At 47.3% G+C, this 27,826-nt stretch overlaps 1 protein-coding gene across 2 annotated transcripts in view; it reads left to right on the top strand.

The window, feature by feature from the left end:
- LYST (lysosomal trafficking regulator) overlaps nucleotides 1-26,062 on the top strand; it is a 155,058-nt gene extending 128,996 nt beyond the window's left edge. For both annotated transcript variants that reach the window (XM_038760742.1, XM_038760741.1), the window contains exons 45-53: nucleotides 2,860-3,090; nucleotides 5,178-5,367; nucleotides 9,528-9,664; nucleotides 12,734-12,832; nucleotides 17,758-17,897; nucleotides 19,541-19,638; nucleotides 20,987-21,143; nucleotides 22,657-22,728; nucleotides 23,954-26,062. In XM_038760742.1, coding sequence (XP_038616670.1) covers nucleotides 2,860-3,090; nucleotides 5,178-5,367; nucleotides 9,528-9,664; nucleotides 12,734-12,832; nucleotides 17,758-17,897; nucleotides 19,541-19,638; nucleotides 20,987-21,143; nucleotides 22,657-22,728; nucleotides 23,954-24,092 — 1,263 coding nt within the window. In that variant the 3' untranslated portion in view covers nucleotides 24,093-26,062. The remainder of the gene's footprint in view (nucleotides 1-2,859; nucleotides 3,091-5,177; nucleotides 5,368-9,527; nucleotides 9,665-12,733; nucleotides 12,833-17,757; nucleotides 17,898-19,540; nucleotides 19,639-20,986; nucleotides 21,144-22,656; nucleotides 22,729-23,953) is intronic.
- Nucleotides 26,063-27,826: the final 1,764 nt, after the last annotated feature.

Below are 27,826 nucleotides of genomic sequence, written 5' to 3'. Positions count from 1 at the left end.
CAGCTGTGTGACTTTGGGCAAGTCACTTCACTTCTCTGTGCCTCAGTACCCTCATCTGTACAATGGGGGTGAAGACTGTGAGCCCCCCATGGGACAACCTGATCACCTTGTATCCCTCCCCAGTGCTTAACAAATGCCATCATCATTATTATTATTATTATTATTATTCTATTGCCAAATGCCAAATGCCAGTACAATAGTAAGCACTTAACAAATGCCATCATCATCATTATTATTATTATTGGCACATAATAAGTGCTTTGCAAGTGCTATCATTATTATTATTATTATTGTTATTATATTGGACTCTCCCAAGTGCTTAGTATAGTGCTCTGCATACAGTAAGTACTCAATAAATTCAATTGACTGACTGACCGACTGACTGGAAAGTATCGGTTTCTGCGGCAGCACCAGGGCACCCCAACTGCCTCACAAACAAAAAAACGTTGCCACGCTGCGAGTCTGAAAATGCTAAGCGATAAAGCAGAAAGCGATAAGACAGATCCCGACATCCGATAGAGGGTTTGCAGGCCTAGTGAAAAATTCCCATTTCAATCAGTGGTATTTATTGAGTGCTTACTCAATTTATTTATTATTTTACTTGTACAAGAAGCAGCGTGGCTCAGTGGAAAGAGCACGGGCTTTGGAGTCAGAGGTCATCGGTTCGAATCCCGGCTCTTCCACATGTCTGCTGTGTGACCTTGGGCAAGTCACTTAGCTTCTCTGAGCCTCAGTTACCCCATCTATAAAATGGGGATTAAGGCTGTGAGCCCCCCTTGTATCCCCCCCAGCGCTTAGAACAGTGCTTTGCACATAGTAAGCGCTTAACAAATGCCATTATTATTATTTTATTTTGTTAATATCAATCAATCAATCGTATTTATTGAGCGCTTACTGTGTGCAGAGCACTGTACTAAGCGCTTGGGAAGTCCAAGTTGGCAGCATATAGAGACGGTCCCTCCCCAACCGTGGGCTCACAGTCTAGAAGGGGGAGACAGAGAATGAAACCAAACATATTAACAAAATAAAATAAATAGAATAGATATGTACAAGTAAAATAAATAAATAGAGTAATAAGTCTGTTCAAACATACATATATACAGGTGCTGTGGGGAAGGGAAGGAGGTAAAACGGGTGGGATGGAGAGGGGGACAAGGGGGAGAGGAAGGAGGGGGCTCAATCAATCAATCGTATTTATTGAGCGCTTACTGTGTGCAGAGCACTGTACTAAGAGCTTGGGAAGTACAAGTTGGCAACATATAGTTGGCTCAGTCCGGGAAGGCCTCCTGGAGGAGGTGAGCTCTCAGTAGGGCGGGGTAGGGCGCCAGTCTAGAAGGGGGAGACAGAGAACAAAACAAAACATATTAACAAAATAAAATAAATAGAATAGGTACAAGTAAAATAAATAAATTTATTTATGTACTATACGTTCCCAACTTGTACTTCCCAAGTGCTTAGTACAGTGCTCTGCACACAGTAAGCGCTCAACAAATACGATTGAACGGATGAATGACAACCTGATCACCTTGTATCCCCCCCAGCGCTTAGAACAGTGCTTTGCACATAGTAAGCGCTTAACAGATGCCATTGTCGTTATTATTATTATTATAGTCATCATCATCATCATCATCCATCGTATTTATTGAGCGCTTACTACGTGCAGAGCACTGGACTAAGAGCTTGGGAAGTCCAAGTTGGCAACATCTAGAGACGGTCCCTACCCAACAGTGGGCTCACAGTCTAAAAGGGGGAGACAGAGAACAAAACCAAACATACTAACCAAATAAAATAAATAGAATAGATATGTACAAGTAAAATAAATAAATCAATAGTCGGATGTTCAGTTTCCCCCGACTTGAGCGCGCCACTCAGGGTTGTCACCGGCCCATCCCAACAGGGAGCTGAGCCTTTTTCGTTCCAATCCCCAGGGATTTTAGTACGCAAAAGGCCGGAGGCGACAACGGTCAACCAGCCGGGGAGACCTCGCTCTCTGGGTCGGACTGATTTTTCAAGCTTAGTCTTTTAGACCGTGAGCCCACTGTTGGGTAGGGACCGTCTCTAGATGTTGCCAACTTGGACTTCTTCTTTTTTTTTTTATAGCATTTATTAAGCGCTTACTATGTGCAAAGCACTGTTCTAAGCGCTGGGGAGGGTACAAGGTGATAAAGCTGTCCCACGGGGGGCTCACAGTCTTCACCCCCATTTTACAGATGCGGAAACTGGGGCCCAGAGAAGTGAAGTGACTTGCCCAAAGTCACACAGCTGACAAGTGGCAGAGCCGGGATTCGAACCCATGTCCTCTGACTCCAAAGCCCGGGCTCTTTCCACTGAGCCATGCTGCTTCTAAGCAGCCTAGTCCAGTGCTCTGCACCCAGTAAGCGCTCAATCCATACGATAGATTGATTGATTGATTGATTGATCCCTGTGCCTTTCGTTTCCTTATCAATCAATCAATCAATCGTATTTATTGAGCGCTATGTGCAGAGCACTGTACTAAGCGCTTGGGAAGTACAAAATGGCAACATATAGAGACAGTCCCTACCCAACAGTGGGCTCACAGTCTAAAAGGGGGAGACAGAGAACAAAACCAAACATACTAACAAAAAAGAAATAAAATAAATAGAATAGATATGCACAAGTAAAATAAATAGAGTAATAAATACGTACAAACATATATACATATATAAGAATAAACAGATCCATTCCCTGCCCACAACGAGCTTCCAGGCTAGAGGACACCCAGAATTTCCTCCAGTCTGGAGGGCAGCAGCCCCCTCCCCACTCCCAGGACCACCTTATCCCATCCCCTGCGGCTGGCAGGAAGAGGCCGGGGGTGAGTGTCCTCCCCTCCCCCCGCAGACCTATTTCGGGATGGACGTGTCTGCCGTCGAGGACCCGGTCCAGAGGCGAGCGCTGGAGACCATGATCAAGACGTACGGGCAGACGCCGCGCCAGTTGTTCCACACCGCCCACGCCAGCAGGCCCGGGGCCAAGGTCACCATCGAAGGCGAGCTGCCGGCGGCCATGGGCTTATTGGTGCAGTTCGCCTTCCGGGAGACCCGCGAGCACGCCAGGGATGTAATCCATCCGGTAAGTCGCCGGGGAGCCGCCCCTCAATCAATCAATCAATCAATCAATTGTATTTATTGAGCGCTTACTGTGTGCAGAGCGCTGGACTAAGCGCTTGGGAAGTCCAAGTTGGCAACATATAGAGACGGTCCGTACCCAACAGCGGGCTCACAGTCTAGAAGGGGGAGACAGACAACAAAACAAGACATATTAACAAAATAAAATAAAGGGAATAGATATGCACAAGTAAAATAAAAAAATAAGGAGTAATAAATATGTACAAACATATATACATATATACAAACATATATACATACACAAACCCATCATTGTCTCCTGGGGCTGTGAGCCCGTTGTGGGCAGGGATTGTCTCTCTTTATTGCTGTACTGTGCTTTCCAAGCACTTCCCAAGCGCTTAGTACAGTGCTCTGAACACAGTAAGCGCTCAATAAATACGGTTGAATGAATGAAAGCACTTAGTACAGTGCTCTGCATACAGGCATGAAATAATAACGCAGGCCATGCGTTTAAACCCCGGCTCCGCCAGCTGTCAGCTGGGTGACTTTGGGCCAGTCACTTCACTTCTCCGGGCCTCAGTTCCCTCATCTGGAAAATGGGGATGAAGGCCGTGAGCCCACCTGATCACCTTGTATCCTCCCCAGCGCTTAGGACAGCGCTTTGCACATAGGAAGCGCTTAACAAATGCCAAAAAAAAAAAGGAGCACTGCCATCGACACTTCTTTCCAACTGGATGGGGGGAAAGGACCTTGTCTGTGGCTAGATAGCGATCGAGCGATTTGCCTGCTGTCTGACGTGAGGAACAGCCAGATTTGGATGTCGAAACCAGGAATCCTAATTTACCACTACACCCCGAATATCAAACGACTGCCAATAATCCGTAACAGGGATACCTTTTTCCCCCTTTTTCGGGTGAAATGTTTTTCCACAGGGGATCGTCCCCGCTTTCCCTTCCAGACCCACAGTATCCGTAACCGGGATACCTTTTTCCCCCTTTCTCGGGTGAAGTGTTTTTCCACTGGGGATCGTCCCCGCTTTCCCTTCCAGACCCACGGTATCTGTAACCGGGATACCTTTTTCCCCCTTTCTCGGGTGAAATAGTTTTCCACTGGGGATCGTCCCCGCTTTCCCTTCCAGACCCACAGTATCCGTAACCGGGATATCTCTTTCCCCCTTTCTCGGGCGAAGTGTTTTTCCACTGGGGATCGTCCCCGCTTTCCCTTCCAGACCCACAGTATCCGTAACCGGGATACCTTTTTCCCCCTTTCTCGGGTGAAGTGTTTTTCCACTGGGGATCGTCCCCGCTTTCCCTTCCAGACCCACAGTATCCGTAACCGGGATACCTTTTTCCCCCTTTCTCGAGTGAAGTGTTTTTCCACTGGGGATCGTCCCCGCTTTCCCTTCCAGACCCACAGTATCGGTAACTGGGATACCTTTTTCCCCCTTTCTCGGGTGAAATGTTTTTCCACTGGGGATTGTCCCCGCTTTCCCTTCCAGACTCACGGTATCTGTAACCGGGATACCTTTTTCCCCCTTTCTCGGGTGAAATATTTTTCCACTGGGGATCGTCCCCGCTTTCCCTTCCAGACCCACAGTATCCATAACCGGGATACCTTTTTCCCCCTTTCTCGGGTGAAGTGTTTTTCCACTGGGGATCGTCACCGCTTTCCCTTCCAGACCCACAGTATCCGTAACCGGGATACCTTTTTCCCCCTTTCTCGGGTGAAGTGTTTTTCCACTGGGGATCATCCCCGCTTTCCCTTCCAGACCCACAGTATTTCCCCAGGGGCGGGTGAAATGGTTTTCCACTGGGGATCATCCCCGCTTTCCCTTCCAGACCCACAGTATTTCCCCAGGGGCACAGAGAGTGTTCGCGGGAGATGCTCGGGAGCCGGAGGGGAAAAAATCAATTCCTGTGGGGTGTGATTTTTTTTTTTAATTCCCAAGCGCTTAGTACAGTGCTCTGCACATAGTAAGCGCTCAATAAATACGATTGATTGATTGATTGATTGATTTTTAGCCGGGGGGGCAGTGCTGCCATTTTTAATGCCACTGTTTTTCTCCCATCCGCCGGCCTGCTTCCCTTCCAGAGTCCTCTGTCCTGGATAAAAGGCTTAAAGTGGGGGGACTATGTGGGGTCCCCAAGTGCCCCGGTCCCCGTCGTCTGCTTCAGCCAACCGCACGGAGAGAGATTTGGGTCCCTGCAAGCCCTGCCGACCCGGGCCATCTGTGGACTGGCCCGAAAATTCTGCCTCCTGATGATCTACAGCAAAGAGCAAGGTAACGGAGCGGCGCCGGTCCGGCCGCCCGCCCTGGGTGGACGTTCTCCCCGGAGACGGGCCGCCGCAGGCTCAGCGTGGCCTAGAGCCCGGACCTGGGAATCACAAGGTCCTGTGTTCTAATCCCGGCTCTGCCACTTAATAATAATAATAGCATTTATTAAGCGCTTACTATATACTATACGATAGAAAGCTATACTATATCTAATAATAATAATTATAATAATAATGACATTTATTGAGCACTTACTATATACCATACTATAGTAAGCTACACTATATAGTATACTATGTACTATAATAATAATAATGGCATTTATTAAGCGCTTACTATACACTATACTATAGTAAGCTATACTATACTACAGTAGTATACTATATACTATAATTATAATAATGGCATTTATTAAGCACTTGCTATATACTATACTGTAGTAAGCTATACTATATTACTATAGTATACTATGTACTATAATAATAATAATGATGGCATTTATTAAGCACTTACCATATACTATACTATAGTAAGCTATACTATACTACAATAGTATACTATATACTATAATAATAATAATAATAATGGCATTTATTAAGCACTTACTATATACTATACTATAGTAAGCTCTGCTATACTACTATAGTATACTATGTACTATAATAATAATAATGATGGCATTTATTAAGCGCTTACTATCTACTATACTATAGTAAGCTATACTATACTACAATAGTATACTATATACTATAATAATAATAATAATGGCATTTATTAAGCACTTACTATATACTATACTGTAGTAAGCTATACTATACTACTATAGTATACTATGTACCATAATAATAATAATAATAATAATGGCATTTATTAAGCGCTTACTATATACTATACTATAGTAAGCTATACTATACTATAGTATACTATATACTATAATAATGATAATACTGGCATTTATTAAGCACTTACTATATACTATACTGTAGTAAGGTATACTATACTATTATAGTATACTATATACTATATCTAATAATAATAATAATAATGGCATTTATTAAGCACTTACTATGTACTATACTGTAGTAAGCTATACTATACTACTATAGTATACTATATCGAATAATAATAATAATGACATTTATTAAGCGCTTACTATGTGTAAAGCACTGTTCTAAGCACTGGGGAGATTACAAGGTGATCAGGTTGTCCCACGTGGGGCTCACAGTCTTAATTCCCATTTTACAGATGAGGGAACTGAGGCCCAGAGAAGAGAAGTAACTTGCCCAAAGTCACAAAGCTGACAATTGGCGGAGCCGGGATTTGAACCCATGACCTCTGCCTCCAAAGCCCGGGCTCTTTCCATTAAGCCACGCTGCTTCTCTAAATAATAATGGCATTTATTAAGCGCTTACTATGGACTGTTCTAAGCGCTGGGGACATTACAAGGTGATCAGGTTGTCCCACGGGGGGCTCACGGTCTATCCCCATTTTACAGGTGAGGTAACTGAGGCACAGAGAAGTGAAGTGACTTGCCCAAAGTCACACAGCTGATAACTGGCTGCTGTGTGACCTTGGACAAGTCACTTCACTTCTCCGGGCCTCAGTTACCTCGGCTGGGGACTGAGGCTGTGAGCCCGACTTGGGACAGGGACCGTGTCCAACTCCATTTGCTTGTAACCACCCCAGAGCGTAGTAAAGTGCCTGGCACACAGTAAGTGCTTAACAAATACCACAATTATTAGTATTATTCTCTGGGCCTCAGTGACCTCATCTGGAAAATGGGGATGAAGGCTTTGAGCCCTGTGTGGGCCAGGGACGGTGTCCAACTCAATTACCTTGTATCTATCCCAGCGCTTAGTACGGTGCCTGGCACACAGTAAGTGCTCGACAAATACCAGTTATTACTACTACTACTACTACTACTAATAATGCTGGCATTTGTTAAGCGCTTACTATGTGCAAAGCACTCTTCTAAGCACTGGGGGGGTACAAAGTGATCAGGTTGTCCCACGGGGGACTTACTATCATTATAATGGTATTATTATCATGTCCAGACGTCCGGGGGCCTGGCCGTGGCCGCTCAATGCCGAGAGGGAATTAGGAGAGACATCAATCAATCAATCGTATTTATTGAGCACTTACTGTGTGCAGAGCACTGTACTGAGCGCTTGAGAGAAAAGCGGATGATGACACCGGGGAGCCCATCAGCATCACCCCATGGAAGGCAGAAGGGTGAAAGAGATTCCCGGGTAACCTCCGGGTCCGCCAGGGCAATCAATCAATCATATTTATTGAGCGCTTACTATGTGCTGCTTACTAGAAGCGGCGTGGCTCAGTGGAAAGAGCCCGGGCTTTGGAGTCCGAGGTCATGGGTTTGAATCCCGGCTCCGCCACGTCTGCTATGCGACCTTGGGCAAGTCACTTGACTTCTCTGAGCCTCAGTGACCTCATCTGTAAAATGAGGATTAAGACTGTGAGCCCCACGTGGGACACCTTGATCCCATTGTATCCCCCCAGCACTTAGAACAGTGCTTTGCACATAGTAAGCGCTTAATAAATGCCATTATTATTATTATTATTATTATGTATTGAATAGCAAATCAGCATTGACTATCGAGTGTCCAGTCAGTAGCTGAAGTCCATTTTGAGCACTCTCTGGATGCAGTGCACAGTATTTATCAAGAGAAGCAGCGTGGCTCAGTGGGAAGAGCCCCGGCTTGGGAGTCAGAGGTCATAATAATAATAATAATAATGGCATTTATTAAGCACTTACTATGTGCAAAGCACTGTTCTAAGCGCTCTATTTATTGTAGTTGTACATATTTATTCTATTTATTTTATTTTGTTAATATGTTTGGTTTTGTTCTCCGTCTCCCCCTTCTAGACTGTGAGCCCACTGTTGGGTAGGGACCGGCTCTATATGTTGCTGACTTATAATTCCCAAGCGCTTAGTACAGTGCTCTGCACATAGTAAGCACTCAATAAATACAATTGAATGAAGGAATGAATCAGGTTGTCCTATGGGGGGGCTCACAGTTTTGATCCCCATTTTCCAGATGAGGGAACTGAGGCCCAGAGAAGCGAAGTGACGTGCCCAAAGCCACCCAGCTGACAAGTGGCGGAGCCGGGATTAGAACCCATGACCTCGGACTCCAAAGCCCAGGGCTCTTTCCACTGAGCCACGCTGCTTCCTCAGTAGGTCATGGGTTCTAATCCCAGCTCCGCTGCATGTCTGCTGTGTGACCTTGGGCAAGTCACTTCAGGTCTCTGAGCCTCTGTTCCCTCATCTGTCAAATGGGGAGGAAGACTGTGAGCCCCCCGGGGGACAACCTGATCACCTTGTATCCCCCCCAGCGCTTAGAACAGTGCTTGGCACATAGTAAGCTCTTAACAAATGCCATCATTATTATTATTATTATGTGTACGGGGAGAAAATGAAGATGTTCTCTGCCCACAAGGGGCTGCCATTCGAATGGAGGAGACAGTTCTCATGAAAAGGGCAACTCAGGAGGAACTTTAATAATGATCTGAGGAGCAGGGAAGGGGTGCATCTTCAGGCATTCATTCATTCAATCGTATTTATTGAGCGCTTACTGTGTGCAGAGCACTGGACTAAGCGCTTGGGAAGGACAAGTCGGCAACATATAAGCAGCGTGGAAGCAGCGTGGCTCAGTGGAAAGAGCCCGGGCTTTGGAGTCAGAGGGCATCGGTTCAAATCATCATCATCATCATCAATCGTATTTGTTGAGCGCTTACTATGTGCAGAGCACTGTACTAAGCGCTTGGGAAGTACAAATTGGCAACATATAGAGACAGTCCCTACCCAACAGTGGGCTCACAGTCTAAAATCCCGGCTCCGCCACTTGCCAGCTGTGGGACTCTGGGCAAGTCGCTTCACTTCTCTGGGCCTCAGTTCCCTCATCTGTAAAGTGGGGATGAAGACTGGGAGCCCCCCGTGGGACAACCTGATCACCTTGTAAACTCCCCAGCGCTTAGAGCAGTGCTTTGCACATAGTAAGCGCTTAATAAATGCCATGATTATTATTATTATATGGAGACGGTCCCTACCCAACAGCGGGCTCACAGTCTAGAAGTCCTTAACGTAACCGCCGGCTGCCAGTCCAGCACAGCGACTTCACCCGCTCCGCGTGTCTCCCTTATTTCAGGCGTGCGAAGCATGAACAACACGGACATCCAGTGGTCCGCCATTCTGAGCTGGGGATACTCCGACAACATTTTACGGTTGAAAAGCAAGCAGAGCGAGCCTCCTGTGAACTTCATCCAAAGTTCCCAGCTCCATCAGGTAAAAACCCCGGGATTTATCTTGTAAACAGAGTCTGGGGAAAGAGGGGTCCATTACAGAAGAGTCACTCATCCACAGTATTTATCGAGGGCCAGGGCGTTGTACCAAGAGCTCGGGAGAGAGCGTTAGATGAAGAGGATGTGGGTCGTCATCCGTAGTATTTATCGAGGGCCTGCAGGGCGTTGTACTGAGAGCTTGGGAAAGCGCTTAGTACGGTGCTCTGCACACAGTAAGCGCTCAATAAATACGATTGATTGAGAGAGCATTAGATGAAGAGGATGGGGGTCGTCATCCATAGTATTTATCGAGCGCCTGCAGGGCGTTGTACTGAGAGCTTGGGAAAGCGCTTAGTACGGTGCTCTGCACACAGTAAGCGCTCAATAAATGCGATTGATTGAGAGAGCGTTAGATGAAGAGGATGGGGGTCGTCACCCGTAGCATTCATCGAGGGCCTTCAGGGTGCAGGGCGTTGTACTGCGAGCTTGGGAAAGCGCTTAGTACGGTGCTCTGCACACAGTAAGCGCTCAATAAATGCGATTGATTGAGAGAGCGTTAGATGAAGAGGATGGGGGTCGTTACCTGTAGCATTTATCGAGGGCCTTCAGGGTGCAGGGCGTTGTACTGAGAGCTTGGGAAAGCACTTAGAACGGTGCTCTGCACACAGTAAGCGCTCAATAAATATGATTGATTGAGAGAGCATTAGATGAAGAGGATGGGGGTCGTCACCCGTAGCATTTATCGAGGGCCTTCGGGGTGCAGAACGTTGTACTGAGAGCTTGGGAGAGTGAGCCCCGTTGTTGGGAAGGGACCGTCTTTATATGTTGCCGACTTGGACTTCCCAAGCGCTTAGTACAGTGCTCTGCACACAGTAAGCGCTCAGTAAAGACGATTGAATGAATGAATGAGAGAGCGTTAGATGAAGAGGATGGCCTTCCCAGACTGAGCCCCCTCCTTCCTCTTCCCCTCCTCTCCCTCTCCATCCCCCCCGCCTTACCTCCTTCCCCTCCCCACAGCACCTGTATAGATGTATATATGTTTGTACGGATTTATTACTCTATTTATTCATTTATTTTACTTGTACATATTTATTCTATTTATTTTATTCTGTTAATATGTCTTGTTAATATGTTTTGTTCTCTGTCTCTGTCTCCCCCTTCTAGACTGTGAGCCCACTGTTGGGTAGGGACTGGCTCTAGATGTTGCCAACTTGGACTTCCCAAGCGCTTAGTCCAGTGCTCTGCACACAGTAAGCGCTCAATAAATATGATTGAATGGATGAATGAATGAATGAACCCTGCCCAGCGAACTTCAGTTCATCCAGTTTTGGAAACTGACATGGGATTCAGTACTGGGGGATGTTTCGTTTTCCTCTTCTCCTTCAAGGCCCTACTGAGAGCTCACCTCCTCCAGGAGGCCTTCCCAGACTGAGCCCCTTCCTTCCTCTCCCCCTCTCCCTCTCTCCATCCCCCCCATCTTACCTCCTTCCCCTCCCCACAGCACCTGTATATCTGTATATATGTTTGTACATATTTATTACTCTATTTATTTTACTTGTACATATCTATTCTATTTATTTTATTTTGTTAGTATGTTTGGTTTTGTTCTCCGTCTCCCCCTTTTAGACTGTGAACCCACTGTTGGGTAGGGACCGTCTCTATATGTTGCCAACTTGTGCTTCCCAAGCGCTTAGTCCAGTGCTCTGCACACAGTAAGCGCTCAATAAATATGATTGATTGATTGGTGCTTATTGAGCACTTACTGAGTGCGGAGCACTGTACGAAATGCTTTGGAGACTACAATAGAAGGACAAACAGACACATTCCCTGCCCACAGGCCCGGGTGACCCACTGGCTCCCATTCGACGTCTCCCCCGACTCCACTCCGGAGCCGCTTGCGGCTCCTCCGGGGTGGGTCGCGACACTGGGACGTAAATTCATTCAGTGGTGCTTGTTGAGCGCTTACTGAGTGCGGAGCACTGTACGAAACGCTTTGGAGACTACAATAGAAGGACAAACAGACACATTCCCTGCCCACAGGCCTGGGGGACCCACTGGCTCCCATTCAACGTCTCCCCCGACCCCACTCCGGAGCCGCTTGCGGCTCCTCCGGGGTGGGTCGCGACACTGGGACGTAAATTCATTCAGTGGTGCTTATTGAGCGCTTACTGAGTGCGGAGCACTGTACGAAACGCTTTGGAGACTACAATAGAAGGACAAACAGACACATTCCCTGCCCCCAGGCCCGGGTGACCCACTGGCTCCCATTCGACTTCTCCCCCGACCCCACTCCGGAGCCGCTTGCGGCTCCTCCGGGGTGGGTCGCGACAGTTGGACGTAAATTCATTCAGTGGTGCTTAGTGAGCGCTTACTGAGTGCGGAGCACTGTACAAAACGCTTTAGAGACTACAATAGAACGACAAACAGACACATTTCCTGCCCACAGGCCCGGGGGACCCACTGGCTCCCATTCGACTTCTCCCCCAGCCCCATTCTGGAGCTGCTTGCGACTCCTCCGGGGTGGGTCGCGACACTGGGACGTAAATTCATTCAGTGGTGCTTAGTGAGCGCTTACTGAGTGCGGAGCACTGTACGAAACGCTTTGGAGACTACAGTAGAAGGACAAACAGACACATTCCCTGCCCCCAGGCCTGGTTGACCCACTGGCTCCCGTTCGACTTCTCCCGCGGCTCCTCCGGGGTGGGTCACGACACTGGGACGTAAATTCATTCAGTGGTGCTTATTGAGCGCTCACTGAGTGCGGAGCACTGTACGAAACGCTTTGGAGACTGCAATAGAAGGACAAACAGACACATTCCCTGCCCACATGCCTGGGTGACCCACTGGCTCCCGTTCGACTTCTCCCCCGACCCCACTCCGGAGCCGCTTGCGGCTCCTCCGGGGTGGGCCGCGACACTGGGACGTAAAGAATCCTTAAAAGATCTGAGGCCACCCCCGCCCTCCAGCTCCGATATTTTACATTCCTGCGGGAAATGAACGTTCCCGGGAGGAAAAGCCACGGACGGGGGACGGCGGGGCGTGTTTAAAATTTTCTGATTTGTCCCTTCTCAAGGTAACCAGCTGCGCGTGGGTGCCAGACAGCTGCCAGCTGTTTACCGGGAGCAAGTGCGGTGTCATCACGGCCTACGCAAACAGGTTCACGAGCAGCATGGTGAGCGGCTCCGCCGATTCCGACTCTTGGGTCTTCGACTTATCTTGTTATTTATCATCATCATCAATCCTATTTATTGAGCGCTTACTACGTGCAGAGCACTGTACTAAGCGCTTGGGAAGTACAAATTGGCAACCTATAGAGACAGTCCCTACCCAACAGTGGGCTCACAGTCTAAAAGGTGGGCTCACAGTCTAAAAGACTATTTACTTAGTATTATTTATTTATTCTCTTATTTGTTCATCTTGTTTATTTATTATTATTTCTTCTCTTCTCTTATTTGTTTATCTTATTTATTTATTATGATTATTTATTTATTCCCTTATTCATTTATCTTGTACATATCTGTTCTATTTAGTTTATTTTGTTAGTACGTTTGGTTTTGTTCTCTGCCTCCCCCTTCTAGACTGTGAGCCCACTGTTGGGCAGGGACCGTCTCTAAAAGGTGGGCTCACAGTCTAAAAGACTATTTACTTATTATTATTTATTTATTCTCTTATTTGTTCATCTTGTTTATTTATTATTATTTCTTCTCTTCTCTTATTTGTTTATCTTATTTATTTGTTATTATTATTTATTTATTCTCTTATTCATTTATCTTGTACATATCTGTTCTATTTAGTTTATTTTGTTAGTATGTTTGGTTTTGTTCTCTGCCTCCCCCTTCTAGACTGTTGGATAGGGACTGTCTCTAGATGTTGCCAACTTGGACTTCCCAAGCGCTTAGTACAGTGCTCTGCACACAGTAAGCGCTTAATAAATACGATTGATTGATTGATTGACTGGGAGGAGCCGGGGGACGGGAGGGACAACCGCTCCACGACACGCGCCCGTTGCCCCGCCGGGTTAAACTCCCAGAAGGGTGGCCGGAATCCTTCATCATTAGGCCTTTTGAGACCTTCTCTCTCATCCCGGCTCCGCCGCACGTCTGCTGTGTGACCTGGGGCAAGTCACTTCACTTCTCTGAGCCTCAGTTCCCTCACCTGTAAAATGGGGATGAAGACTGAGAGCTCCACGTGGGACAACCTGATCACCTTGGGTCCTCCCCGGTGCTTAGAACAGTGCTTTGCACATAGTAAGTGCTTAACAAATGCCATTATTATTATTATTATTAGCCATTCAGAAGCAGCCTAGTGGAGAGACCGTGGGTCTGGGCGTTAGCGGGGCTTCATCATCATCATCAATTGTATTTATTGAGCGCTTACTATGTGCAGAGCACTGTACTAAGCGCTTGGGAAGTACAAATTGGCAACATCTAGAGACAGTCCCTACCCAACAGTGGGCTCACAGTCTAAAAGGGGGAGACAGAGAACAAAACCAAACATACTAACAAAATAAAATAAATAGAATAGATATGTACAAGTAAGATAAATAAATAAATAGAGTAATAAATATGTACAAACACATATACATATATACAGGTGCTGTGGGGAGGAGGAGATGCGTAAGGACGTAATCTGCAGAGATACTTAAATGATGGCAGAGTAGGGCACTGGAGGATGCCAACATTTTATTCTCTACTTCAAAGATTACCTATATGAACCCAAATTTACTTACAGTGTTCTAATCCCAACCCACCCTTGTCAGCTGTGTGACTTTGGGCAATAATAATAATAATAATAATGGCTTTTATTAAGCGCTTACTATGTGCCGAGCACTGTTCTAAGCGCTGGAATAATAATAATAATGATGGCATTTAAAAAGCGCTTACTATGTGCCGAGCACGGTTCTAAGCGCTGGGGAGGGAACAAGGTGATCAGGTTGTCCCACGGGGGGCGGTTCACGGTCTTCATCCCCATTTTACAGGTGAGGGAACTGAGGCACAGAGAAGTGACTTCATTCAATCGTATTTATTGAGCGCTTACTGTGTGCAGGGCACTGTACTAAGTGCTTGGGAAGTCCAAGATGGCAACATATAGAGATGGTCCAATAATAATGGCATTTATTAAGTGCTTACTATGTGGAAAGCACTGTTCTAAGCGCTGGGGAGGCTACAAGGTGATCAGGTTGTCCCACATGGGACAGTATTACTCTATTTTATTTGTACATATTCTATTTATTTTATTTTTTTAATATGTTTTGTTTTGTTCTCTGTCTCCCCCTACTAGACTGTGAGCCTGCTGTTGGGTAGGGACCGTCTCTAGATGTTGCCAACTTGGACTTCCCAAGCGCTTAGTCCAGTGCTCTGCACACAGTAAGCGCTCAATAAATGATTGAATGAATGAATGAACGTGGGGCTCATAGTCTAAATCCCCATTTTCCAGATGAGGCACTTCACTTAGAACAGTGCTTTGCACATAGTAGGCGCTTAACAAATGCCATCAATATTATTATTATTATTCACTGCTGTGGACCTTAGTTCCCTCATCTGGAAAATGGGGATTGACCCAGGGAGCCCTGTGTGCGACAGGGACTGGACCTAACCCGATTATCTTGAATCTCCCCCAGCACTTAGAACAGTGCCTGGCACATAGTAAGCGCTTAACAAATACATCAGTCGGTATTATTATTGTGCCTTGGTTTTAGGACATCCCCCAACGTGGGAAAAGGCCACCACTGCCTCGGCTTTATTTCCACTTCATTTCATTTCATTGAATCGGACTTATCGAGCGCTTACTGTGGGCAGAGCACTGTACTAAACGCTTGGGAAGTCCAAGTTGGCAACCTCTAGAGACAGTCCCTACCCAACAGCGGGCTCACAGTCTAGAAGGGGGAGACAGACAACAAAACAAATTAACAAAATAAAATAAATAGAATAGAAAACGACACCTGTTCTCCCTCTCACTTGGGCGGGGAGTCTCATGTGAGGTGGGCACTGTGTCCACCTGATTATCTTCCCCAGTGCTTCGCACAGTGTTTGATATCTTAGATACAGCGCTTAGAACAGTGCTTTGCATCATCATCATCATCATCAATCATATTTATTGGGCGCTATGTGCAGAGCACTGTACTAAGCGCTTGGGAAATACAAATTGGCAACAAATAGAGACAGTCCCTACCCAACAGTGGGCTCACAGTCTAAAAGGGGGGGACAGAGAACAAAACCAAACATACCAACAAAACAAAATAAATAGAATAGATATGTACAAGTAAAATAAATAAATAAATTAATAGAGTAATAAATAAATAAATAGAGAAATAAATAAATAAATAAATAAATAGGGTGATAAATACATGAATAAATAGAGCAATAAATAAAATAGAGCAATAATAAATAAATAAATAAATAAATAAATAGAGTGATAAATAAATAAATAGAGCAATAAATAAATAAATAAATAGAGTAATAAATAAATGAATAAATAGAGCAATAAATAAAATAGAGTAATAATAAATAAATAAATAAATAAATAGAGTAATATTTGCACATAGTAAGCGCTTAATAAATGCCATCATCATCATTACCTAAAAAGCACATAACAAGGACCATATCCCAAGGGCTTGGTACTGCTTAATTATTGCGCCTTATTAAGGTCAAACCACCTCTGAGACCTTCCCCAATTAACCCTCTTTCCCCCTGCTCCCTCTCCCTTCTGCATCACTCGGATCGGTGATCCCCAGAGACGTGATAGACGCCCCCACCCTCAACGCCACACCACTTCCAAGCGCACCTTAAAATTATACACCATAAATATAAAATAGCCTAGTGGAAAGAGCCCGGGCCTGGAAGACCTGGGTTCTAATGCCGGCTCCACCGACTGTTGGCTGTGTGACCTTGGGCAAGTCACAGCGTGGCTCAGTGGAAAGAGCCCGGGCTTTGGAGTCAGAGGTCATGGGTTCAAATCCAGGCGCCACCAACTTTGGGCAAGTCACTTAACTTCTCTGTGCCTCAGTTACCTCATCTGTAAAATGGGGATTAAAGCTGTGAGCCCCCGTGGGACAACCTGATTACCTTGTAACCTCCTCAGGGCTTAGAACAGTGCTTTGCACATAGTAAGCGCTTAATAAATGCCATTATTATTATTATTATTATTCTCTGTGCATCAGTTTCCTCAGCTGTAAAATGGGGGTTCAGTACCTGTTCTCTCTCCTCTTTAAGACTGTGAGCCCCATAATAGTAATGATGGCATTCATTAAGTGCTTACTATGTGCAAAGCACCGTTCTAAGCACTGGGGAGTTTACGAGGTGATCAGGTTGTCCCACGGGGGGCTCACAGTCTTAATCCCCATTTGACAGATGAGGGAACTGAGGCCCAGAGAAGCAAAGTGACTTGCCCAAAGCCACCCAGCTGACTTCTAGACTGTGAGCCCACTGTTGGGTAGGGACCGTCTCTATATGTTGCCGACTTGGACTTCCCAAGCGCTTAGTCCAGCGCTCTGCACACAGTAAGCGCTCAATAAATATGATTGATTGATTGATTGATTGCAAAGCACTGTTCTAAGCGCTGAGGTGATCAGGTTGCCCCACGGGGGGCTCACAGTCTTACTCCCCATTTGACAGATGAGGGAACTGAGGCCCAGAGAAGTGAAGTGACTTGCCCAAAGTCACCCAGCTGACAAGCGTTTTAGACTTTTAGACTGCGAGCCCACTGTCGGGTAGGGACCGTCTCTATATGTTGCCAATTTGTACTTCCCAAGCGCTTAGTACAGTGCTCTGCACATAGTAAGCGCTCAATAAATACGATCGATGATGATGAAGTGGCGGAGCCGGGATTTGAACCGCCGACCTCTGACTCCAAAGCCCGGGCTCTTTCCACTGAGCCACGCTGCTTCCCCAGACGGGACAGGGTTTGTAAATTAACTGGTATCTATCCCAGCACTTAGAAAGGCTTTTGAGAAATACCAAGCACTTGACGAGAACCGTCAAATGAACGAACAAATATCGCGGCTTCCAGGCTAGACGCCTCCGTTCCGGATGATTTCTGGACCCCGCAAGTGGGGAGCCCCCGATCCGCGGCCAAAGCCTTGCTCCTCCTCTGTTTCAGCCGTCAGAGATAGACATGGAGTCTCAGGTCCACCTGTACGGCCACACCGAAGAGATCACCGGCCTGTTCGTCTGTAAACCCTACAGCATAATGGTCAGCGTAAGCCGGGACGGCACCTGCATCATCTGGGACTTGAACAGGTGAGCGGGAATTCCTCCTGGCTCGGAAAGCCGCTCTTCCGGAATCAGCCTACCGAGGGAAGATCATCATCATCATCATCAATCGTATTTATTGAGCGCTTACTGTGTGCAGAGCACTGTACTAAGCACTTGGGAAGTACAAGTTGGCAACATATAGAGACAGTCCCTACCCAAGATAGTTAAGAATTCCAGAATCGAAAGGATGGACAGGACCGAGAAGGGGGTCCCTCCTGCTACGGGCCTCGGCCTTTGCTTCCGAACCACCTAAGCCGCGTGGGTTTCTAAGCGTTGGGAAGATCAGCCCGGTGCGGGGGACAGAGGCTGGACTCTGGCGAGGGAGCTCCGCTGTTTCCAGCCCCAGCTCCAGGCAGGGAAAAAGCTCCGGAAGAGGAACCGCGTTTCAATCAATCAATCAATCAATCAATCGTATTTATTGAGCACTTACTGTGTGCAGAGCACTGGACTAAGCACTTGGGAAGTCCAAGTTGGCAACATCTACAGACAGGCCCTACCCAGCAGTGGGCTCACAGTCTAAAAAGGGGGAGACAGAGAACAAAACCAAACGTACTAATCAATCAATCAATCAATCGTATTTATTGAGTGCTTACCGTGTGCAGAGCGCTGGACTAAGCACTTGAGAAGTCCAAGTTGGCAGCATCTAGAGACAGGCCCTACCCAGCAGTGGGCTCACAGTCTAAAAAGGGGGAGGCAGAGAACAAAACCAAACGTACTAATAAAATAAATAGAATAGATATGTACAAGCAAAATAAATAAATAAATAAATAGAGTAATAAATATGTACAAACATATATACATATATACAGGTGCTGTGGGGAAGGGAAGGAGGTAAGATGGGTAAGTTTCCTACTGAAGAGAATCAATCAATCAATCAGTCAATCGTATTTATTGAGTGCTTACTGTGTGCAGAGCACTGTACTAAGCGCTTGGGAAGTCCAAGTTGGCAACATCTAGAGACGGTCCCTACCCAACAGTGGGCTCACAGTCTAAAAAGGGGGAGACAGAGAACAAAACCAAACATACTAACAAAATAAAATAAATAGAATAGATATGTACAAGTAAAATAAATAAATAAATAGAGTAATAAATATGTACAAACATATATACATATATACAGGTGCTGTGGGGAAGGGAAGGAGATAAGATGGGTAAGTTTCCTACTGAAGAGAATCAATCAATCAGTCAATCGTATTTATTGAGTGCCTACTGTGTGCAGAGCACTGTACTAAGCGCTTGGGAAGTCCAAGTTGGCAACATCTAGAGATGGTCCCTACCCAACAGTGGGCTCACAGTCTAAAAGCTAAAAACTATTATTAACTATTAATAATAGTTAATAACTATTAATAAACTATTATTAGTGTATTAAAAACTAATAAAATAAATAGAATAGATATGTACAAGTAAAATAAATAGAGTAACAAATATGTACAAACATATATACATATATACAGGTGCTGTGGGGAAGGGAAGGAGGTAAGATGGGTGAGTTTCCTACTGAAGAGAAGGAGACTTTGCTGGGAATTCTGCGGGAGAGCGGAGAATGGCCGGATTTGAATTCTGGGAGGGCTGGCCACTTCGAGCCCGTCGCGGCCACATTCAGACCATCCAAAATGTTTCCCTTTCAGGCTGTGCTACGTGCAGAGTCTTGCCGGCCACAAGAGCCCGGTCACGGCCGTCTCCGCGAGTGAAACCACGGGCGACATCGCTACTGTTTGTGACTCAGGTGAGCGCGGGTTCGGTGGGAATGAGAGGGCCCCGCTCGCTTCCAATCAATCAATCAATCAATCAGTCGTATTTATTGAGCACTTACTGTGTGCAGGGCACTGGACTAAGCGCTTGGGAAGTCCAAGTTGGCAACATATAGACACGGTCCCTACCCAACAGTGGGCTCACAGTCTAGAACGGGGAGATGGAGAACAAAACCAAACCTATTAACAAAATAAAATAAATAGAACAGATATGTACAAGTAAAATAAATAAATAAATAAATATGTACAAACATATATACATATATCAGTACATAAACATCATCATCATCATCATCATCAATCGTATTTATTGAGCGCTTACTATGTGCAGAGCACTGTACTAAGCACTTGGGAAGTACAAATTGGCAACATATAGAGACAGTCCCTACCCAACAGTGGGCTCACAGTCTAAAAGGGGAAGACGGAGAACAAAACCAAACATACTAACAAAATAAAATAAATAGAATAGATATGGACAAGTAAAATAAATAAATAGAGTAATAAATATGTACAAACATATATACATATAGACAGGTGCTGTGGGGAAGGGAAGGAGGTGAGATGGGGGGGATGGAGAGGGGGCCGAGGGGGAGAGGAAGGAAGGGGCTCAGTCTGGGAAGGCCTCCTGGAGAAGGTGAGCTCTCAGTAGGGCCTTGAAGGGAGGAAGAGAGCTAGCTTGGCGGATGGGCAGAGGGATTGGGGGCATTCCAGGCCCGGGGGATGACGTGGGCCGGGGGTCGATGGTGGGATGGGCGAGAACGAGGTACGGTGAGGAGATTAGCGGTGGCAGAGGAGCGGAGGGTGCGGGCTGGGCCGGAGAAGGAGAGAAGGGAGGTGAGGTAGGAGGGGGCGAGGGGATGGACAGCCTGGAAGCCCAGGGTGAGGAGTTTCTGCCTCTCTGATAGCTGTGGAAAGGTTTTTACCGAACATTGTTCCGCGTCCCGATGGGGAGCCCCGAAGGTTCCTTGACCCTAGTAGCTGGCCGCATTCCTGAGAGCATGGGTTACGGGGAGGCAGGGCCAGAGAGCGGGGATGGTTCAGCCGAACCCGTCACTACCGCAAAAACCACGCTGACACGTATCCGGTTGGCGGGCGGCATATCATTGTCCTTCTCAGCACTGGGGTCTGGACAAAGCTCACCCGAATGGGAAGGGGCCAGAGAAGGACGCTCTCCCTCCCTTTGACGTCTGAATCGTGGATGGGCACCGCACGCAAGGGCGCGACTCTGGTACCCATGGATGCCACCGCGCCGTTCAGCCGCGGAGACCCCAGAGCGAACAACTCCGGGCCTCAGTGACGTTAGGAATTGTTTCGCTCTTTCAGTTGGAGGCGGCAGCGACCTGAGACTTTGGACGGTAAACGGTGACCTGGTTGGACACGTCCACTGCCGAGAAATCATTTGCTCCGTGGCCTTCTCAAATCAGCCGGAGGGAGTGTCCATCAATGTGATTGCCGGGGGTTTGGAAAATGGAATTGTAAGGTAAGGGAATGTTCATCTTGGCCCGTTTCTCAGCTTTAGACTGTGAGCCCACTGTTGGGTAGGGACCGTCTCTATATGTTGCCAACTTGTACTTCCCAAGCGCTTAGTCCAGTGCTCTGCACACAGTAAGCGCTCAATAAATACGATTGATGATGATGGTGGTGGTTTGACGTCCAAGGGTATTCGTCTGTGTTTTTTTGTTTTGTTTCCTCTCCTTTTCTTTGCTTCATTCCCATCTGGAGTAAATTCTTCAGATGGGGATTCGATATCTGCCCTTCCGACCTCTTAGATTACTATTACTCACTTTTAGACTGTGAGCCCACTGTTGGGTAGGGACTGTCTCTATATGTTGCCAACTTGTACTTCCCAAGCGCTTAGTACAGTGCTCTGCACACAGTAAGCGCTCAATAAATACGACTGATTATTACTATTACTCTATTTCTTTATTTCTTTATTTATTTTACTTGTACATACCTCTTCTGTTTATTTTCTTTTGTTAATATATTTAGTTTTGTTGTCTGTAATACAATTGATTATTACTATTACTCTGTTTATTTTACTTGTACATATCTATTCTATTTATTTTATTCTGTTAATATGTTTTGTTTTGTTCTCTGTCTCCCCCTTCTAGACTGTGAACCCACTGTTGGGTAGGGACTGTCTCTATATGTTGCCAACTTGTATTTCCCAAGCGCTTAGTACAGTGCTCTGCACATAGTAAGCGCTCAATAAATACGACTGATTATTACTATTACTCTATTTCTTTTACTTGTACATTTCTATTCTATTTATTTTCTTTTGTTAATATGTTTAGTTTTGTTGTCTGTAATACGATTGATTATTACTATTACTCTATTTCTTTATTTCTTTATTTTACTTGTACATATCTATTCTGTTTATTTTCTTTTGTTAATATGTTTTGTTCTCTGTCTCCCCCTTCTAGACTGTGAGCCCACTGTTGGGTAGGGACCATCTCTGTGTGTTGCCAACTTGGACTTCCCAAGCGCTTAGTCCAGTGCTGTGCACACAGTAAGCGCTCAATAAATACGATTGAATGAATGAATCTAGTCCCTGCCGACGACGAGCTTACGAACCAGAGGCGGGGAGACAGACATCAGTACCAATAAATAAATTACAGATGTGTACATAAGTGCTGTGGGGGCTGGGAGAGGCCAACTTGTACTTCCCAAGTGCTTAGTACAGTGCTCTGCACACGGTAAGCGCTCAATAAATACGATTGAATGAAGAGGGGAAGAACAACGGGAGCAAATCATGGAGAGACCAGGGCTCCGTGCAGAATACTTAATACCATCATCATTCAGTTAGTACTTGGTTTCTGGGATTGGGGGCTCTATGTAGGTCAGGGACTGAGTCCAACCTAATTATCTTGTATCTACCGCAGTGCTTAGTATAGTGCTTGGCACCTAGTAAACGCTAAACGAGTACCATATTTTTTAAAAAAACAAGACTGATTTGATTGTGGAGTGGTGATTTCATGATGTTTTTCCCTCAGGTTATGGAGCACCTGGGACCTGAAACCTGTGCGGGAAATTACGTTCCCTAAATCCAATAAACCCATCGTCAGGTAAAAAAAAACCCTTACTTTTTTTGGACTCATCCCTCTCGGTGCTTTTGCCGCAGCCTTAATTTATGAACCTCGACGGGCAGATTTGGTGGGAAGAGAGGTGTTCCACACAGGTATATCTAAGAGCAATCGATGGAATTTTTGTGTTTCATCCCTGAGATGAAATAAACCCCGTGCTCGGGCGGCTGGTTCACTCAAAAATCCGTCTCGCCCGAACCAAGATGCCAAATCAGATTGTTAAACTACCTCAACTCTGATATTGAATATTTAACTAGAAGCGATTTGTATTTTCTACTGCTTTCCCCCAGCTCGGCCTCTTGGCAGCTGTGTGACTCTGGGCAAGTCACTTCACTTCTCTGGGCCTCAGTTACCTCATCTGTAAAATGGGGATTAAGACTGTTAGCCCCCCATGGAACAACCTGATCAACTTGTATCCTCCCCAGCTTTTAGAACAGGGCTTTGCACATAATAATAATAATAATAATAATGGCATTTGTTAAGCGCTTACTATGTGCAAAGCCCTGTTCTAAGCGCTGGGGAGATACAAGGTGATCAGGTTGTCCCACGGGGGGCTCACAGTCATCATCCCCATTTTACAGATGAGGGAACTGAGGCTCCAAGAAGTTAAGTGGCTTGCCTAAGGTCACACAGCAGACATGTGATGGAGCCGGAATTCGAACCCACGACCTCTGATTCCAAAGCCCGGGCTCTTTCCACTGAGCCACGCTGTTTCTCATAGTAAGCGCTTAATAAATGCCATTATTATTATTATTATTATTATTATTGTCTCCCGGACAAGGGTGAAAGCAGTATTTTGTATGATTTCTAAGAGGAAAAATGGGAACTTTTTGGTGTTTTCCATCAGTCAAACTTTACGATTTGGGAATTAATGATATGCACGTGGCTGGAGGGGGACGGGGGCCCTCCGTGATGTTTTCCTGGATTTTGGGGAAACCATTCCGTGAAAGAGGGGGGAGTTAACAGGGAATTATCCTGGTGCCATCCACAATTGTGATCAGTGCAACTCCAGCGAGGGGATCTCTTCAACCCCGGAGTTCGGGAGAAAAATATTCCCGTGCCAATCTCCCGCCCTTCAGCTCGGACCTCTCCGCTGACCCGACAGGGGACTCCGGCGCAGGCGGGAACGCCAGGAGACCCGTGGAGAGGCGCGGTACGGTCAGGGCAACGTCAGCAAGAACGTGGGTGTCGATCTTGGTTTTTCCAGCCTCACCTTTTCCTGCGACGGCCAACACCTCTACACGGCCAACAGCGACGGGACGGTCATCGCCTGGTGCCGGAAGGACCGGCAGCACCTGAAGCAGCCCATGTTCTACTCGTTCTTGAGCAGTTACGCGGCCGGGTGAAGGGACCCCGGAGAAACCACCGGCGTCCTCTCCGCCTCGGCCCCAAGGACCCGCTTCCGCCGCCCTCCCCCGTCCCCGGAACAACCGGGCCTCCACCCCCGGCCGGGGACCGGGAAGCCTTCGACAGGACCCACATCCGGCGTATCCCGCTCCTGCTCGGAACCCGGAAGGGGGAGAGAGGGAAAACGTGTCCTCCGCAACCCCGTCCTCTCAGGAGAGGCTTGGCCGTGTGCCATTACCAACATTTTCCATGCTGCACCGTAAACTGTAGTATTTTTAACCGGTTTTGGTTTTTTTGCGACAGGGGACAGGGGGAGGAATCCGGCGGGGGGGGTCTCTCGGACCCCCGGAATTCCTTCCTATTCCAAAAACGCCGTTCGCATTTAAAACAGCTTAATATTGACAAGGTACTCGCGTCTGGTGTAAGAACGTCCGATCACCTCGGGGGGCTTCCCCAAATGCCGAAACTTCAGGCGTCAATCAATGCTTTCTTTGCGAAGCAGGTTATTCAGTAGGTGCCTTCTGCACCAAGCATTTGAAGGAGGGTCCGGCTATTGCGATCGGACCCCTTCACGAATGGCGAGGTTTTTCGGGCCGGGGACTTCAGATGTAGGTAGGACTGGACCCTTTCCGGCGGGTTCTGGCCCTTTGGGAACCCGGAAAACACGTTCAGAATCAGTAACACTAGTTGCTCCGTAGCTTTTCGCCTTGCGTTGGTGTCGTAGGTTTAGGGGAGGTTTAAAAAGCGGCCCCGTCCCTTGATAGATCCGACTTAGAGAGAGGTGGGAGACGCCCGCCCCCGGAAGAATGATTTTTATAGATTCCCATTACCCCCGTGGAATACCGTTCATGGCACTTATCCCAGCGTACGTTGACTCGTTCAGCCCGGCGGACGGCACAACGAACCGTATTTGTTTCTGAAGGCCGCGGGGAGTAGGCCCCACGTTCATTCCACCCCTGCAAACATTCCTCACGGCTTCACGGTGGCACAAAGGTCCGACGTTCTGGCCCCGGGCCAACCCGCTTTTTTTGTTTTTTGTTTTGTTTTTCCCCGGAGAGAAGAGTTCAACTGTATCCTCTCCTCCAGAGCAAAAAAAACCCACTCCGGTCCGATTGCGCCGGAGCAACCTTTAAGGCCGAGTTCCCTAGATGGTTGAAATCCCCCATCCCGGTTGTCCAGATCACTGCTGTATTTTCTGTTTTTCCTTCCTCGATGTCATCTGGTCCATTTTGGAACCGTTTCCCGGTAAAATTGGCCGTCAGTCCCCTCTAGATCCTTGGCCGCCTAGGAAGAACCTACGTGTCTGTCGGGGGGGAAAAGAAAGAATCGGTCTGTATGCATTTGCAGAGTTCCTAATGGCTTGCTCAGAGCTTCTCGCTTTCCACGTGGAAAATCCGTAATTCCCTAGTCTCTGCCCTGGAGAGAGAGCTCTGGGCTGCGGATTCTCGAAAGGTGAGCGCGTGGAAAATCCGTCGACCGCGTGCCGGCCTGGGCCGCGGGCTGGTTCGCCTCGCCCGGATTGGGACCGGGAAGACGACGTGAGCCGCAGAGATCATTCCGTTCACGTTGGAGCGAGGGGCTCGGTTTCCCGTCCGTCTCCACCGATAGACTGGCTTTCTTTCTCAACTTGGGGAATTTCCCCCTGCCCCTCTATTTGGAATAGGGGGTGGGACCTTCTCAGGCTGATATTCCTTTGTTTCGTTTTGTTATTTTTCCAACGGCCTAAATTCCTGGTTTAACTCAAAAGGATGCAGAGCAGCCGGCCTCGGTAAGAGTGCAATATATTTTTATGTAAACGGACACACGAATCTTTGTGGGAGGGAATATTTATTTAGCGTGAAATGTGTTCCGGAGCTGTTTCAAAACACTTCCTAATGTACGTGCATGTCAGTGCTCTGCAAATGGTCACCTGCTCGATTGTCTTTGTATACCCTGCCACCTTATATTGGGGAATAAAATTTCATACGAATCCGTCGCTTCCGTTCCGAGAGGGGGATGGCTTAGGTTTCGGGAAAAATCGGAGGTTTTTGGGACCTGTTCGCTGCCCCGACTGCCGAGGAAGGCGCGGGGTCTTTCATTTCCTCGTCTCCAACTCCAGATGATGGCTGGCAGAGAGGAGAAGAGGAGCTGAGCATCTTGACGGAAATTCCCGCCCGCGTTTCGCCGGGGAGAACAGATCCAGCGCTGGAGGGAGAAGGAGGCCCAGCTTCCCATGGTAGCAAATTCCCATCTGTTCCCGCCCACGGGCGAAGAAATGTTTCCTCTTGTTTGCCTTCAATCCACCGCCCTCTCGCTCCATTAAGAGGCCGTCACCGGCTTTGAGGAACAACAGCTCGGCGTTCCCTCTTTTGTCCTAAAATGAACGGATTCCTCCCCCGGGGAGCACTGGAAGACATGGTGGCGGGGGTGGGAGGGGAGCGAAACAGAGAAGAAGAGGTAAGGAGGAGCAGCGGGGCTCAGTGGAAAGAGCCCGGGCTTTGGAGTCGGAGGTCATGGGTTCGAATCCCGACTCCACCCCACGTCTGCTGTGTGACCCGGGGCAGGTCACTTTGCTTCTCTGAGCCCCGGTTACCTCGTCTGTCAAATGGGGATTAAGGCTGTGAGCCCCACGTGGGACAACCTGATCACTTTGTATCCCCCCCCAGCGCTTGGAACAGTGCTTTGCACATAGTAAGCGCTTAACAAATGCCAACATTATTATTATTGTGTCTGCTGTGTGACCTTGGGCAAGTCACTTCACTTCTCTGAGCCCCAGTTCCCTCATCTGTAAAATGGGGATGAAGACTGGGAGCCCCCCGTGGGACAACCTGATCACCTTGTAACCCCCCCAGCGCTTAGAACAGTGCTCTGCATGTAGTAAGCACTTAACAAATACCATTATTATTATTATTATTATAACTGGGGAGGGACGAATCAGGGGCGGGAAAAGGGAGAGGCGGGAGGACTAAAGCAGGGGCTGTGTGTCACTGCCATCTGGGCCCACGGCAGCCCAGAGAAGCAGCGTGGCTCAGCGGAAAGAGCCCGGGCTTTGGAGTCAGAGGTCATGGGTTCAAATCCCACCTCTGCCACTTGTCAGCTGGGTGACTTTGGGCCAGTCACTTCACTCCTCTGGGCCTCAGTGGCCTCATCTGTAAAATGGGGATGAAGAGTCGTGGGTTCAAATCCCAGCTCTGCCACTTGTCAGCTGGGTGACTTTGGGCCAGTCACTTCACTCCTCTGGGCCTCAGTGGCCTCATCTGTAAAATGGGGATGAAGAGTCGTGGGTTCAAATCCCGGCTCTGCCACTTGTCAGCTGGGTGACTTTGGGCCAGTCACTTCACTCCTCTGGGCCTCAGTGGCCTCATCTGTAAAATGGGGATGAAGAGTCGTGGGTTCAAATTCCGGCTCTGCCACTTGTCAGCTGGGTGACTTTGGGCAAGTCACTTCACTTCTCTGGGCCTCAGTGGCCTCATCTGTAAAATGGGGATGAAGACTGTGAGCCCCACATGGGACAACCTGATCACCTTGGAACCTCCAAGCGCTTAGAACAGTGCTTTGCCCATAGTAAGCGCTTAATAAATGCCATTATCATCATCATCATCATTTGTGCCAGTAAAGGCACGAATGTGCTGGGGCCAAGTCTCTCTACCACCAGTCAGTCAATTTTATGTGTTGAGCGCTTACTGTGTGCAGCACTCTGTACTAAGCACTTGGGAGAGGACGATACAGTAACAGACACTATTGGAGAAGCAGC

Source organism: Tachyglossus aculeatus, chromosome 19 (genome assembly GCF_015852505.1).
Source record: "Tachyglossus aculeatus isolate mTacAcu1 chromosome 19, mTacAcu1.pri, whole genome shotgun sequence".
NCBI lineage: Eukaryota > Metazoa > Chordata > Mammalia > Monotremata > Tachyglossidae > Tachyglossus > Tachyglossus aculeatus.
Note: the sequence above shows the minus strand (reverse complement) of the source record. Positions and strands in the feature narration are given on the sequence as shown.